Source organism: Amblyraja radiata, chromosome 2 (assembly GCF_010909765.2).
Source record: "Amblyraja radiata isolate CabotCenter1 chromosome 2, sAmbRad1.1.pri, whole genome shotgun sequence".
NCBI lineage: Eukaryota > Metazoa > Chordata > Chondrichthyes > Rajiformes > Rajidae > Amblyraja > Amblyraja radiata.
In genome coordinates, this window is record NC_045957.1 from 103,622,485 (window position 1) to 103,638,869 (window position 16,385).

General features: G+C 40.1%; 1 protein-coding gene across 1 annotated transcript in view; it reads right to left on the minus strand.

The window, feature by feature from the left end:
* Nucleotides 1-16,385, minus strand: part of LOC116966412 (pituitary tumor-transforming gene 1 protein-interacting protein-like) — an 89,137-nt gene that overhangs the window by 9,854 nt on the left and 62,898 nt on the right. The window contains exon 6 of the mRNA XM_033012639.1: nt 8,844-8,890. Coding sequence (XP_032868530.1) covers nt 8,844-8,890 — 47 coding nt within the window. The remainder of the gene's footprint in view (nt 1-8,843; nt 8,891-16,385) is intronic.

A 16,385-nucleotide genomic window follows, 5' to 3' on the forward strand; every position in this document is an offset into this window, starting at 1 on the left:
CTTATCCATTATTTCTACTGAATTAAAGGTGACAAAATGACAGACAATAGGATATATTGTGCAAATCAAATCAATAGCATGATGAGAAACAAGTGGTTCACCCAATGCTGATTAGGTTAAACTACCTATGTGAAAGAGCAGACTAGATCTGAAAGATTCAAAATTAGAAAGCCAAAAGGTTATTGGCCCAAACTGTGCTATTCTTCAGCTTTGTGAAATAGATATACTCAGAGGTCAGTAGTATTTCTCAGAATGAAGTATTTCAATCAAGGAATCAAGGGTGAATTCCAGCTTTAAATCAATCTTCTTCACACATTTACCTTGATTCCCCTAAATGCCTCAACTATTCTATATTCTAATGATCATAATCATACTTTATTTGCCAATTCTAATCACAATTACCACATTCTAGTTACTACCAATAGGAACCCAAGAAATGAAAGCAGGAATAACCCATAGGGGCCATAACCTACTCTGTCATTATAATGTAGCAAATGTTTTTCTGCATCAAAATATATGGATTTCAGCCTAAAATCCACTTAACAACCAGTCCTTGATTTCAGCCTTGAATCTACTCAATAATGTCTCTGTAGGCTCTGCATAAAGAATATTTTCTTGACCTTGGCTCTCATCATAAGATGATGCATTTGAGCTTGAGGAAACTGCTTAGAAACAAAGAAAATAGGTGCAGGAGGAGGCCATTTGGCCCTTCGAACCAGCACCACCATTCATTGTGATCATGGCTGATCGTCCCCTATCAATAACCCGTGCCTGCCTTCTCCCCACATCCCTTGACTCCACTAGCCCCTAGAGCTCTATCTAACTCTCTCTTAAATCCATCCAGTGACTTGGCCTCCACTGCCCTTTGTGGCAGGGAATTCCATAAATTCACAACTCTCTGGGTGAAAAAGTTTTTTCTCACCTCAGTCTTAAATAACCTCTCCTTTATTCTAATACTGTGGCCCCTGGTTCTGGACTCGCCCAACATTGGGAACATTTTTCCTACATCTAGCTTGTCCAGTCCTTTTATAATTTTATATGTTTCTATGAGAACCCCCTCATCCTTCTAAACTCCAGTGAATACAAGCCTAGTGTTTTCAATCTTTCCTCATATGACAGTCCCGCCATCCCAGGGATCAATCTCGTGAACCTACACTGCACTGCTTCAAATTAGGAGACCAAAACTGTACAAAATACTCTAGATGTGGTCTCACCAGAGCCCTATACAACTGCAGAAGAACCTCTTTTCTCCTATACTGAAATCCTCTTGTAATGAAGGATTCTTGTGCTTCTTGGCATCAGCCCTGTCAACCTGCCTGAAAATACATAGACCAACTCTCAAGATTATAAAATTTGCAGATGATACCACAGTGGTGGGACTCATCAGCGGAGATGATGAAACAATGTACAGGGAGGAAGTGAAACAACTAGTGGACTGGTGCGGCAACAACAATTTAGCATTAAACGTCAACAAAACAAAGGAGATGATTGTCGACTTCAGGAGGTCGCAGCCAAAACACACACCCCTTCAACATCAGTGGCACCACGGTGGAGAGAGTAGAGAGCATAAAGTTCTTCGTAGTGCAAATTACAGACAGTCTCACCTGGTCCAGGAACAACACTGGGATTGTCAAATGTGCGCATCAGCGACTGCACAACCTGAGGAAACTCAAACAGGCCTCACTCCCCACCAACATCCTCAGAACTTTTTACAGGGGCACGGTGGAGTCTGTACTCACGTACTGCATGAACACGTGGTACTCCAACTGTAACTGCTCAGACAGGAAGTCTCTGCAAAGGGTAGTGAGGGGAGCAGAGAGGATCATTGGCGTCTCCCTATCCTCGGTACAAGAACAGTTCCAGGGCCGCTGTCTGAAAAAAGCACTGAGAATAGCTAAGGACAAACTGCACCCCCTCCACACACATCTGGATCTCCTGCCATCAGGCAAGAGATACCGTAGCATCAGAGCCCGGACTACCAGACTGCTAAACAGCTTCCTGCCACAGGCTGTGAGGCTGCTATACAGTCACTCCACCTGATTCTGCTGCTTTGCACTGACGATTTAATAACGCTGGCACTGGCCACTTAAATCAGCTGCCTGGGACTATTTATGACTGTTTTTACTGTATTTTAATATTGCTGTTTTACCTGCACTTTTTAACTATTTGTACTGTTTCATCAGAGACTGGATTGTTTTTTTATTGTTTTTATTATGTGTGAAATGTTTAAGTTTTATGTGTGATGCTCCGGTATTCCCTGGGAAACGTCTTCTCATTTTGCACTGTACAATTGTTGCTTTGCAAGATAACAATAAAGGTTGATTGATTGATAGATTGTTTAAAACATCAGTGGACAAACCTTCTCAGTCTATCCTCATTGGATAACTCTCACCAGATATTAATATTGGTGGAGATAGTCAAAAAATCCAAATTCCTGGGCCTGCATATTTCTGACGATCTTTCCTGGACCCAGCACACTGATGCAATTATAAAGAAAGAACATCAGCGCCTCTACTTCCTATAAGGATTACGGGGATTCGGTATGTCAAAGAGGATTCTCTTGAACTGCTACAGGCACACAGTAGAGCATATTGACAGGTTGCATCATGGCCTGGTTCGGCAACTTGAACGTCCAGGAGCAGAAAACACTGCAAAAAGTTGTGACCACTGCCCAGTCCATCACGGGCTCTGACCTCCCCACCATTGAAGGGATTTATCGGAGTCGCTGCCTCAAAAAGACAGCTAACATCATCAGAGACCCACACCATCCTGGCCACGCACTCATCTCATCACTGCCATCGGGAAGAAGGTACAGGAGCCTGAGAACTGTAACATCCAAGTTCAGGAACAGCTTCTTCCCTACAACCATCAGGCTATTAAATACTAAAACCTCATAAGCTATGAACGACAATAGACTATTATAGTAAGATTAAACGAGAACTTACCAGTTTGAAGTTTGATCTGTATTTTATGAGGAGTTACGATGAGGGTATTACGTGAAGAACCCGCTCAGTGCGCAGGCGCGGCATACTTCCAAGCAGCGGTGTGGAATCACAGATAGACACAGTTATTTTGAAGTAAACATAGTAAAGATAAGGAGACATCAATTTATTAGTTTGATCCATATAATGAGGGTGGGAGCGGAGGGCACGTAATACCCTCATCGTAACTCTTCATAAAATACAGATCAAACTTCAAACTGGTAAGTTCTCGTTTAATCTTACTATTTTACTTCGGAGTCACGTGAGTGACTACGTGAAGATTTCAAAGCTCTGTGATTTCAAACCGTGTAACAGTTTCATTTCACTCACTGCCGAAGTTCTTGAGGGAGGAAGTGTTATCGTAATGAACCAATGAGTCTATTTGTAGAAAAACACAATGGTATTTTTTAAACAATAACAACAAAGAATTAAGTTGCTCCCCTGGGCTTAAATTAAATATTTGCAGTTCGTAAATCTTTACTGCAAATAAACCAGGTTTTGCCAACGGCTTATTATAAAATTTCTGAACGGTCTTTTCCCTTCCCACCATCCTGCTGTAGCCAGGATGTGGTCTATAGGCATGTCCATTCTTTAGCCGTCGACATGGATGCTGCCCTGGTGGAATAAAATTTGTACATGTTAGTGTTTATCCCAGCAGTTTCTAGCACCTGCTTGAGCCATCTCGCAATGGTTTGGCTCGTACCCCACCATAAGGTTTTTGTGACTGACCCACAAGGCTTTTCATCTCCCTCGAATATTCTGGTTGTGTCTATGTAGGATAGTAGGTGGGTCATGGCACATAACCGTGGTTCTGGTGGGTAAGCCACAACTGGATTAGGTGTTCCTGGTCTGCTCTGTTTGACCAGTCGCTGGATAACGACAGATTTGGCCTGGAGCTGTGATCATGTTGTCCAGTCGCAATAGGTGTAGTGACTGGACCCTCTGAGCGGATACAAGTGCCATCAACATGAGCGTCTTTAGTGTAGCTTGCTCGAGGCCGGGGGATCTGGCTGGTGGCCATTCCCTGAGATATGTCAGGACCACACTGATGTCCCAAATATGGGTATACCTGGGCTTAGGGCTTGATATTGTAAATGCCCTTCATCAGTTTTACCACCAGTGGATGGGATCCCATCGCCTGTTGTCCTGGCGGTGGTTTGAGATAAGCAGAAAGAGCACTCTGCGCTGTGTTGATGGCACTGTAGCTGATCCCCACATCGTGGTGTAGATAGGCCAGGAACTCCAGTATGTTGGTGGCTGTAGCTGTTGCGTATGTTGTCCCTGTTTCCTGGCAGTACTTCTCCCTTTTTTGATGCTGGTTAAGTACTGCCTCTTGGTGGATGTTCGAAGGGATGCCGACATGGTGGAGATGGTTTGTTTGGACAATCCCAGTTCCAGGTAAGATCTGTTCAAACTTGCAACCCAGGCGTTTAATTTTCTTATGGCATGGGTGTTTAGCTTACCTGGTAGGTAAGTAGCTGATAGCCAAATATGTCTTTCGACACACCATTGCCAAATCATGTTGACCAATTTGTCGCATGATAATGATTTTATTCCACCCATATGGTTAATATAAGCCATCACCGTAGTATTTATCAATTTGTAACCGAACATGCAAGTGCTGCATATTAGATACCTATGCTTTTAAACCACAAAAGGCGCCCAACATCTCTAGATAGTTAATGCCCAGTGTAAGTAGTAATGATGACTCTAGGCTAGTCCATCTACCACTTGTGCTGGATATGGAGTTAGTCGCTCCCCAGCCTTGAGCACTGGCATCTGTTTGAATAACTAAAGTAGGGTTAGTGATAAAAATAGGGCTGAAACTATGCCAAACGTTTTCTGCCCACCACTGTAGCTCTGATATTGCTTCAGTGGGTAAGTTCATGACACGATCATAGTGACCTGTATGTCGTTTTATTGCCCGTACCTTTGCTCTCTGTAAATTTTTTGATAGTGCAAAGGTCCGAATTGTGTAGCCGGAAATGCTGCTACCATTTCCCCAATTACTCTTGCTACTTGTCGAATAGTTGGTCGTTCGTTGACCATTAATTTGTTGCATGATTGTGCTGATTCAACCATTTTTGCCTTTGGCAAGGTAACAGTCATATGGACTGAGTTAATTGTGAAGCCCAGGTAGTCCATGATAGTGGATGGCTTCAACTTAGATTTATCTGGATGTAGGACGAACCCCAGAGTTTCGAGGAGCTGTTTTGTAGCTGATACTGCTGCCACAGCCAATTCCATCGTTTTCCCCACTATCAGAATATCCTCCAGATATGCCATGACAAAATGTTTTTGTTTTCTTAATATTGCCATGACTGGGTTCAATATTTTGGTGAATAATCTTGGGCTGAAGTTAGCCCATAGGGCAATGCTTTGTACCATCCAGATAAATTTTAGGTATCTGCGATGATCCTTGTATATGGGTACTACATAGTAAGCATCTTTAAGATAAATGCTTGCCATGAAGTGTCCTTTGGAATTCAGTTGTTTGGCAGTAACATATGTCTCCATTTTGAAATGTATATACTTAACAAATTTGTTTAGTGATGTTAAGTCAATGATGATGTGACAGCCACCATCTTTTTTGGTTTTAGTGAATATATTCGATACAAATTCCAAAGGTTCATGTTTGGTCTTTTCGATGACCCCCTTTGGTTAAGTCTCACCAGTTCAGCTTGTCCCTCACGTTTCTCTTTGAAGGAGGGAGAAATACCCTTTGGGGCCATTGTTGAACTGGCGGCGTTTTTTCTGACATGAATTGTATTTTATATCCACTAATGCTGTTTAGTATATACTTGTCACTCGTGACCATACCCCATGCTTCTTTAAACAAGTGTAATCTCCCCCTGTTAATAAAGCACCCTTATTCTCTATATGCTGGTAGGGACCAGACCCACCTACCTCCATGGTTATTGGCGATTCTGTTTCTTAATTTTCCTGAAGATTTTGTTCTGACGTGCTGGCGATGTTGGGGGGAGGCGCATTTTCCAGAGGGTCCGCTGCGGGCCCTGATCTAAAAGATCTTTGGGGATAATGTGCGGACCCCAAGCGTTCACCAGTCCCATATTGCGGACGTCGACTGGTGGATGCCGTGGGGTGCTGCCGCTTGGGTATCGGAGGTCTTGGTTTGCTCGTCCCGGGGCCTGCCCTCATTAGGCCGAAGGTTTTTGATGCTTCCTGCATCTCCTTCAGTTTTTTATTGAAATCTTTCCCAAATAGCAGCGCGTCCGTCTCCGCAGCTGGGGCTTTACACAAGCCAGCAAATTTGGGATTGAGGGCAGGTCTTATGTTTCCCTCCGGAGATTGTTGATCTCAAATTGTGTGGTACACATTAATGCCAGCACATCCTGCTGGCAGGTATCCATCTCCGTGGTCTCCACGGAACGAGCAAATGCTGTGATGGCCGACGTCAGGAGCCTTAGGATCCGCTGTAGCTTGAGTTCTTGGGTCCGGATGTGTGACCCACATGCCCCCAGATTTGGCTGTGGACACTTTTTACTTTGAGGGCCTCTCAGTTTTCTGGTGCTGTGTGTTGTTTCAGCACCTCAGCGAGCACCTTTTCCAGTAATGGTTGATGCTGGCCGCCATTCTTGGTTCCAGCGGTGCTCCAGCCCGTGGGGTTGCTACGAGCGGTTCATCACACCCAACAGCTCTTCATGTTCCTGCACCCCTGGCATACTCCCGAATTCGTCCGCCTGCCCCTGTTCCAGACCAGCCCAGCCCTGGTCACCAATACTAGCCTCCAGTAATGAGGGAGCAGAGGGCAGTGTACAGAACACTGTGGAGGGGGTGCCTGACCTCCCTCCGCGAGAGCGCTCTTTCTGTGCATCTCGCTGGAGCTGCTCCAATTGCTGTTGGATGCAGCTCAGGCGGCTGTCTCTCCTCCATTTAGGTGGAGACATGTCCCCGTCCGACGAATCGGACGCCACCGGCCGGATGCCTGTTCGGATGGCTAGACATCCAGCCCGCAGTTCAGGCACTAGCGGGACTGGGCTCGGCGCGGTGATGGGGATAGCGGTGCGCCCGGTAATTGTTCCTACCGCCTTCTTCTGGAGCTTTTGTGCCTTGTAGTAGCGAGAGCGCCCCTCAAGCAGCGCGTCTCGCAGGCACCTGCTCCGTGAGCCGCTCCAGCGGCTCAGGCGGCTCTCTCTCCCCCCGTGCGGGTGGAGAGACGTCCCGTCCGACATCGGGAACACCTGCCGGATGCCTCTCGAGTGGCTATGCATCCAGCCCGCTGCTCAGGTACTAGCGGGCTGGCCTCGGCACGGTGTCGGGAAATTACGGAACACCGGGTAACGCTCCTACCGCCTGTTGCTGCCCCCCTCCCCGACGGGAATACGTTCCTCCTTGAACGGGGGACAGTTTTGTTCCAGAGCCTTTTTCTCTGCCTGTAAAAAACACAAGCAGAAAAAGGCTCACCTGTAAAAGAAACCCGACCTCAGGGTACTCACCTGACGGTCTGGTTCATTCTGTACCGGGAGAGCCTAACTCCCGTGGCAGCCGCTGTTGCACTGCTGGCGTAATGCCGCGCCTGCGCACTGAGCGGGTTCTTCACGTAGTCACTCACGTGACTCCAAAGTAAAATTATTATTATTGCACTGTTATTGTTTGTTTTTTTGTGTTTTGTTATATTATTTATTATGTTTACATATTCTGCTGTGCTGCAGCAAGTAATAATTTCAGTGATCTGAGACAATAAAACACTCTTGACTCTATTGTGAATCTACTTTTGATATTTAAGTTAAGGGGATCATATCTGCACACAATATTCAAAAAAAGGTCACAGTAAAGCCCAACACATTCTCAATAAAACATACTCTAAACCCCTTACAATGATGGATAACATACCATTTGCCCTCCTATTTGCTTGCTCGTATGCATCTCTATATTTAACATTTCAAGAATTAATATGAGATTCCTCTATACCCCACCTTTTACTCACCATTAAAAAGTAACCTGTTCTTTCTCACTGAAGTGCATAACTTCACATTTTATAACAATGTGCCTTGTAGTTCTTATACCATATTGCCCATTTACTTAACTATTCCACATCCCTGATTATCCTTCTGGCTCATTCTTCTTATGTTATTCTTTTTTTTACTCATTAATATAAGCTGCCAATAGCCATACGCTGAGCACTGATCTCAGAATAGTGAAAGGCCTGGATAGAGTGGATGTGATGAGGATGCTTCCACTAGTGGAAGAGTCTGGGACCAGAGGTCATAGCCTCAGAATTAAAAGACATTCCTTTAACAAAGGAGATGAGGGGGAACTCCTTTAGTCAGAGGGTGGTGAAGCTGTGAAATTCATTGCCACAGAAGGCTGTGGAGGCCAAATCAATGGATATTTTTAAGGCAGAACTAGATAGATTCTTGATTAGTACGGGTTTCAGGGGTTATGGGGAGAAGGCAGGAGAATGGGGTTGAGAGGGAGAGATAGGTCAGCCGTGATTGAATGGCGGAGTAGACTTGATGGGCCAAATGGCCTAATTCTGCTCCTATCACTTATGAACATGAATAGTGACCCAGTAGTAACCCTCTATCCACGCTTATTACCTTTCAGTCCTGTGAGATTAATTTTATGTAACCACCATGTGTGATGTCTAATTAGATGTCATTTAAAAAACTAAATATACTACATACTGTGCTTATGACCTCATCCAGCTAAATTCTGTAATAATGAAGGGATATTGGCAGAATGCATCACCTAACGAGGTACACAGAAGACAGATTATGTAATTTTGATTGCAACTGTATGTTAATGAAATTCATCTCAAATATTTTTTACTATGCAAGACGAATTGATACAATAATATGAAGCATTATGAAATAGTAAGGCCAAATGACACTCTCATACCGTATTTCCTGCGGATTTCATTGCAACGCTCCCTTAGATCAAATTTCCTGAAGAAACATAAATTAAAATATGATTAGCTTTCCAAATGGAGAAAGTGAAATCTTAATGAAAATTCCTTATATTAGCTGGCAAATTAATATATTAATATATATATATTGAGGGGCCTACATCATATTTGATTAATGTAAAATGTCCAACTATATTCTACAACAAAATATAATAGTTGAAAAAAATAAGGAGATTATTTTTGCAAAAAGGTGGAATTTATTTAAACCACACCAAAGCATCAATAACAATAATTCCTTTCAACTTTCTCCAAATCACATGGATTAAAAAAAACCATATTGAAGTAAACAAAAACATGACACCAAGAATTAGACATAATAACCTTAATATATAAATCTTAAAATGAAGAAGTATTTATTTATTTAATTCGTTATTTCGAACAGAATAAAAGAATTAAAAGCAAGTGTGAAACAGCATACAAAAAACAAATCAAGAATATTTATAAAGTGTCATAAACAATATCTATAAATAAATGAAACTGTCCGAAAAGGAGCAGGAAGAAGCCAAAGCTTATTAATTCCCACTGCTTATAATTATCTTATACAAATTTAGCAGTTATATGAACACTATATGTACACCAGCAGCTATATGTACACCAAATTATTTACATTTATACATTAATCGAATATTTACAAAGCCATACAAAAAGAGAGAAAAAAAGAAAAAAGGAAAGAAAAAACCCTCATATACTATACAGTATCTCTTAGTCATATATACAACCCATCACCCTATAATCATCCTTCCCAATACAATCAGTACAACAAATATCCCACTCACAATCACCTATCCTCATCCCAATATCCTTTAAAAAAAGTGTTTTTGTACATCTTTTTAAACTGAATTATGTTTGTGCTATGTTTTATCTCCTGTTCCAGACCATTCCACAAATTCACACCAGATTGCTATGCACATACTTTTAAGAGTTGTTCTGACATTGAGTTTTTTTTTATTATGTTCCCCTCTCAAATTATACCCACCCTGTCTTTCCATAAACAGTTTTTGTATATTTCTTGGAAGTAAATTATTTCTTGGTTTGTACATGATTTGCGAAGTCTTAAATTTAACCAGATCGGTGAACTTCAGGGTATGTGACTTTAAGAATAATAAATTGGTATGTTCAAGATATCCAACGTTATTGATAATTCTTATTGCTCTTTTTTCTAATGTGTATAACGGCTGTAGGTTGGTTTTGTAGGTGTTACCCCATATCTCCACACAGTAACTCAGATATGGCAATATGAGTGTATTATACAGAGTATGTAATGATTTGTGGCCCAGAATGTGTCTTGATTTTCCCAATATTGCTATAGACTTTGCCAGTTTTGCTTTGACGTGGTTTATATGTGGTTTCCAGCAGATTTTGTGGTCTAAGATCACACCAAGAAATTTATTTTCATATACTCTTTCTATACTTATGTTATCTATTTTCAATTGTACTTGAGGGTTTGTTTTATGTTTTCCAACTAGCATAATCTTTGTTTTGCTTAAATTTAGAGACGATTTGTAGACATCAAACCACTGTTTTAATTTATTCATTTCTGATGTGATGACCTACAAAAGCTGCTTCAAATTGTCACCGGAACAAAAAATATTCGTATCATCGGCAAATATAATCAATTTCAGTATATTTGATACTTTGCATATGTCGTTAATGTATATTATGAAAAGCTTTGGACCTAACACAGACCCTTGAGGTACTCCACAAGTTATGTTCATGTAAGTTGATTTATGTTCACCTATTTCTACAAATTGTTGCCTGTTTCTTAAATAGCTTCTCACACAATCCAATCCAACCCCTCTGATGCCATACCTATCCAGTTTCATGAGTAAAATGTTGTGATTTACCGTATCAAATGCTTTTTTAAAGTCTATGAATATTCCCACTGCAAGTTTTTTATTATCTAAGCAATTTGTGATTTCCTCCATTAGTTCCATTAGTGCCATAGATGTTGATCTGTCTGTCCGGAATCCATATTGACTGTTGACCAAAAGCTTATGTTTTTCAATGAAATTGTCAAGTCTTTCTGTAAAAACTTTTTCAAGGATCTTGGAGAATTGGGAGAGTAAAGAAACAGGCCTGTAATTTGTGAAATGGTGTCTATCCCCAGTTTTATATAATGGTATTACTTTTGCTATTTTTATTTTGTTCGGAAATTTACCGGATTGAAAAGACAAGTTACAGATATGACAATGGTTCTGCAATTTCTTCAATAACGTTTTTTTAATTATAATCATATCAATATCATTCCAATCAGTAGAGGATTTGCTTTTACATTTTCTTACAGTGTCTATGATTTATTTTCCTTCCACTGCACTAAGGAAGATAGAGCTAGTATTTCTATCCCAAAGATCAGTATCTGCCCCTTCTTTTGTTTCTGGGTCATTAATTTTTTCTGCCAAATCTGGTCTCACAATTACAAATAATTTGTTAAAACCATTAACCGCATCATCCATATTATTTATTGTCTTGTCTTCCTCAATAAAATACTCAGGGTAGCCTGTATTTTTTTTGATCCATTTCTAATAATACTATTTAGCACGTTCCATAAACTTTTCATATTGTTTTTATTATTCTCGAACATTTTATTATAGTATTCCTTCTTACATCTCATAATATTGGTTAATTTATTCTTATATTTTTTATATTTATTTTCTGCTTCTGAAGTTCGATATTTTATAAATTGTCTATATAGTGTGTTTTTCTTTTTGCAGGCATTTTTAAACCCTTAGTGATCCATGGACTATTTGTTTGTTTTTGTCTATCACTATATTGTTTCATATGACAGTATAGATTAGACAAGTATAGATTATTAAGAGTCTTAAAATTACATTTATTTTCTGTGGCCTATGAAAGATGGGGATAACGTTTTTTTAAATAAATATACAGACTACATCCTTATTTCTACCTTTTAGATTCAATATTCTTAAAAAAGTGTTTTTTATCTCAATCTCAGTCAACTTCCCATTCTGACTATCAATGCTAGTTTTACACTTCTGGGAAACTGGCACTTGACATCTACCCTGTCAAACCCTCTTAATTCTTTCTTTTAGGCATCTTGTACTGTTTTGAAGATACTTCATTCAGAACAATGAATTGAAATTTAATTGTTGGCAAATGGAAAGTTTTACCAAGTACCGGTAGGCCCCAAAACAGGTATCATTACTGACATTTCTTCTTTTAGAGGCTTTCTTAAAGAATGTCACTGGATGATCAAAACAAAGCTGACATTTCAAAATGCAAGAAATTCAAGTGAGCTTGCCGATATTTTGTACACTCCAAAACATCCTGTAATAATTCTTCTTCTTGCATTATACCTAATAATTATCAGTTGGTAGACAAAAATGCTGGAGGAACTCAGCGGGTGAGGCAGCATATGACCCATATGGAGAGAAGGAATAGGTGACGTTTCGGGTCGAGACCCTTCTTCCTTCTCTCCATAGATGCTGCCTCACCCGCTGAGTTCCTCCAGCATTTTTGTCTACCTTTGATTTTTCCAGCATCTGCAGTTTTTTCTTAAACAATAATTTTCAGTTGATCATTTTTGATTTAAATATAAAACTCAAGGTCTTAATAAAATATAGATGTAGAAGCAAAGAGCTGCAGATGCTGGCTAATATTCAAAAGGATGCAAACTGCTGAGTTACAGTAGGCCAGGCAGCATCTCTGGAAAATATGGATGTGACGTTTCAGGCCGAGACCCATCTTCAGACTGACAAATAAGCCCATGCTGGAGAAACTTAGCGGGTGAGGCAGTATCTATGGAGAGAAGGAATAGGCGACGTTTTGGGTCGAGACCCTTCTTCAGCCCATAAAGGCTCCCAAATAATTTCTTAAGTGTATTTAATTATTATAATAGCTACTTGGCTTTAGTATTAGTTTTCCCTTCCAAATGCTTTTTAGATTACATGCATAAAGAAACCTTATAACAAATATGGAGGGCCTTGGTGATATCACACCTGCAGTACAATTTTCATCTTCCTACATAGGAAGAGATGCACTTGTCATAGAGGGTATGTAGTGAACATTCACTAGACTTGTTTCAGGAATGGAAGGTCAGGGAGACAGTGATGTGATTGCAACTCTATTGTCCAATGTTTAGTAGAATTAAAGGAAATCTTACAAAATTCTTGAAGGGCTTGACAGACTAGATGCAGAGAGGATAATACCAATGATTGAGTCTAGAAACCAGTGGCACAATCTGAGATCAAGGGGTAGATTTTGCACGGGTGGATGGTGAATCATTGGAATTCCCCACCCAGAGCAGCTGTGGAAGCCCACTTATTGTGTTCATTCAAAACAGAAATTAATAGATTGCTCGGCATTAGGAGAATCCAGGGACATGGGGATAGTGCTGGAAAATGGTGTTTGTGTCAAAGATTAGCCATGATGATGAATATTGCAGCAGGCTCAAAGGGGTAGATGACCTATTCCTGGTCCCATTTATTATGCCCTTACAAGTTAAAGACAATATTTTAAAATAATTCTGACTGCTGTTAGCTATTGTGGATAAATCTCCCAATTTAGAAATAATCCCCCAGCTACAAATTAGAGCAGGAAAATGATATCATTCAATCAAAAATGAACTAAATAAAATTTATATGCATGAAATAATTAGCATTTGATTTAGTACATTATAGATTGAAGACTAAGTTGCTATGAATAAGTAATCAAATGATGAAGCATGAATTATAAACATTCTTTGCACTACGATGGAAAAATAATGTACTTAAAGTTCATTCACGTATCAGATTTTCTTAAAAGATTGTGGAGTTAAAATGAACAATGGTATATTTATAGTGAACAATGGGGTTTTAAAAGAATAAAACACATTACTCTTTACGAGAATGTTGCTAGGACTTGAGGGCTCGAGATATAGGGAGAGGTTGGGCAGACTAGGACTTGAAGAGCAGGAGGATGAGGGGTGATCGTATAGAGGTGTATACGATCATGAGGGGTTTAGATTGGGTAAACTATTGTGCATCTACCCTGTGCAGGGGAATCAAAACCCAGGTGACATAGATTTAAGGTGAGAGGGGAAAAACGTAATAAGAGCCTGAGGAGCAACCTTTTCACACAGAGGGTGGTGAGTAAATGGAATGAGTTGCCAGAGGAGATAATTGAGGCAGGTGCTAAACAACATTTAAAATACATTTGGACAGGTACAGGGACAGGAAAGGTTTAGACGGATATGGGCCAAACACAAGGAGATGGCCTAGTGTAGATGGATGAGACATCTTGGTCGGCATGGAGAAGTTGGACCGAAGGGCCTGTTTTCATGATGTATGACTCTATATATGACATAATAACCAGTTGTTTGGCTTCCACTTTCAGATCATCATAATGGGATTGAAAATACACTGTTCACTGCTATTACACCTCAAATCCAACAGCAACTTCACAGCTTCTGAATAGCTTGTTGTCATCTCCCAAAGGTAGACACAAGAAAATGCAGAAGCTGGAATCTGAAGAAGGGCCCGACCCGAATCGTCACCTATCCATGTCTTCCAGAGATGCTGCCCGACTCACTGAGTTACTCCAGCACTTTGTGTTTACCACTAGCTAAAGCTTGCATGCTTTACTCCACCACAATTAAGATGGTTGAAAAAAATACTTCAATTGTAGTGAATTGAAAAGTTGTTTACAAATGACTCCCTTGGTAAATTAGCAATAAAGAAAATGGAACTGTGTTGTATAATGTTGCTATTATTTAACAGGTACGTTAACCATAAGTAATGCTTAGCAAATACTAATGCAGTTAGTAAAACAAGTACTGTATGATAACACATTTACATATTTCAAAGTACAAAGGATTTTAAAATGACCTTTGCCTTATATAACAACTTCTATTTATTTAGCACTCTGCATAAAAATTAAGAAATTATCTAGAAACTGTGACCTCTGTTTCTTGGTTTGCTCTGTGAGAATTAAGTGCAAATGATTGTTCGGTCAGCTTGATGTTATCACAGCGACTGAACACCAGGAATCTTATCAAGCTGACATCTGAAAGCAGCAGGCATGGGAACGGGATTCCTATCATCAGCCAATTTTAAATACTTTTGGGGAGTTTTCTGACCACAAATTTGAGGTCAAGATAAACAATTCAAAAAGCAAAAGGAAGATATAACATTTACACCAAAGTCCACGCAGGCCTGAAGAGGATTTATTATAATAAATTGAAAAACCACCGTGTCCACCTATAACAGGAGACTTTATAATTAAAGTATAAAGCAAAGTTGAATTAACATTGTAATAAAAAGCATTTTAATTGATAGAGAATCTACTGAATTATCAATTCAAAGTACCAGATATTCATGGAGGATAAAAAAGCATTCCAATGTCCACTGAAAACCTGGTGTTGGATCACGGTTTTCTTTGTGTTAATATTCACATGCCACTATTGGGATCACCATACACTGATATTGCAAATAATGCTTTGTAAAGAAATAGTTCTATTTAACTATCATAAATGAATCTATTTATAGCCCAAATCAAGTTTTATTGCAAATTAATATCATTCTTGTTTATGTTTGCTAAATATTAGACTGATGAAGGGCTCTGTCCATTACCCTCCACAGATGCTGCCTGGCCTGCTGAGTTCCTTCCACACTTTGTTTGTTGCCCTCAATTAGTTTACTGATGAGATATTAAATTGCACCCGTAGCTCTCTAACGTTCATGAAGTTTCACTAGATTGATTCCTGCAATGAAAGGCCTGACACATTAAAGGAGACCAAGTTCTACTCATTGTCATCTAGAAGAATGAGAGGTACTCTTATTGATACAAGATTATGTATGGAACTGACAGGATGGATGCTGAGGGGGATCTTTCCCCTAGTGAGATGCCTAGAGTTAGGGTCACCCATTTAAGGCAGGAATTCTGACAATGTATTTTCTCTGCTTTGTGATACTTTTGGAGTTCTCTATCATGGTGTGCTATGAAAGTGGAGTCAATGACATATTCAAGTTAGAGGTAGACGCACATTTGAATGTTAAAACAATCAAGCATATTGGCTGAATGCAGAAAAGCAATGTTGAACCCCGATTGGATCTTATTGAATGGCAAAGTGGGATTGAGGGGCTGATTGAATCACTCTGCTGCATTTGGGAAATCACCAATTGCAAGTTCCCCCCATTCTCCTCCCTATTTTCTAAATCACAAACTATCTAGACCTGGAAAGACACCACTGTTTCATCATTGTTACTGAGTCCAAATACTGGAAATCCCATTTTCCAACAACATGGTGAGAATACCTTTCAAGAAAGTCCGCCACACCTTCTAAAGGGTAATAAAGGATGAGTGAAAATGCTAGCCTTACCAGCGAGGACAACATCACATATATGATAAAAGAAAAACATATGGTTTTGGTATTCTGGGCAGACTTGAGGGCTTCTCATTAACTTGATGCCCAGGATTTAGTTTAGAGAAACTGCGGAAAACAGGCCTTTTGGCCCATCTAGTCCGCACCGACAAGTGAT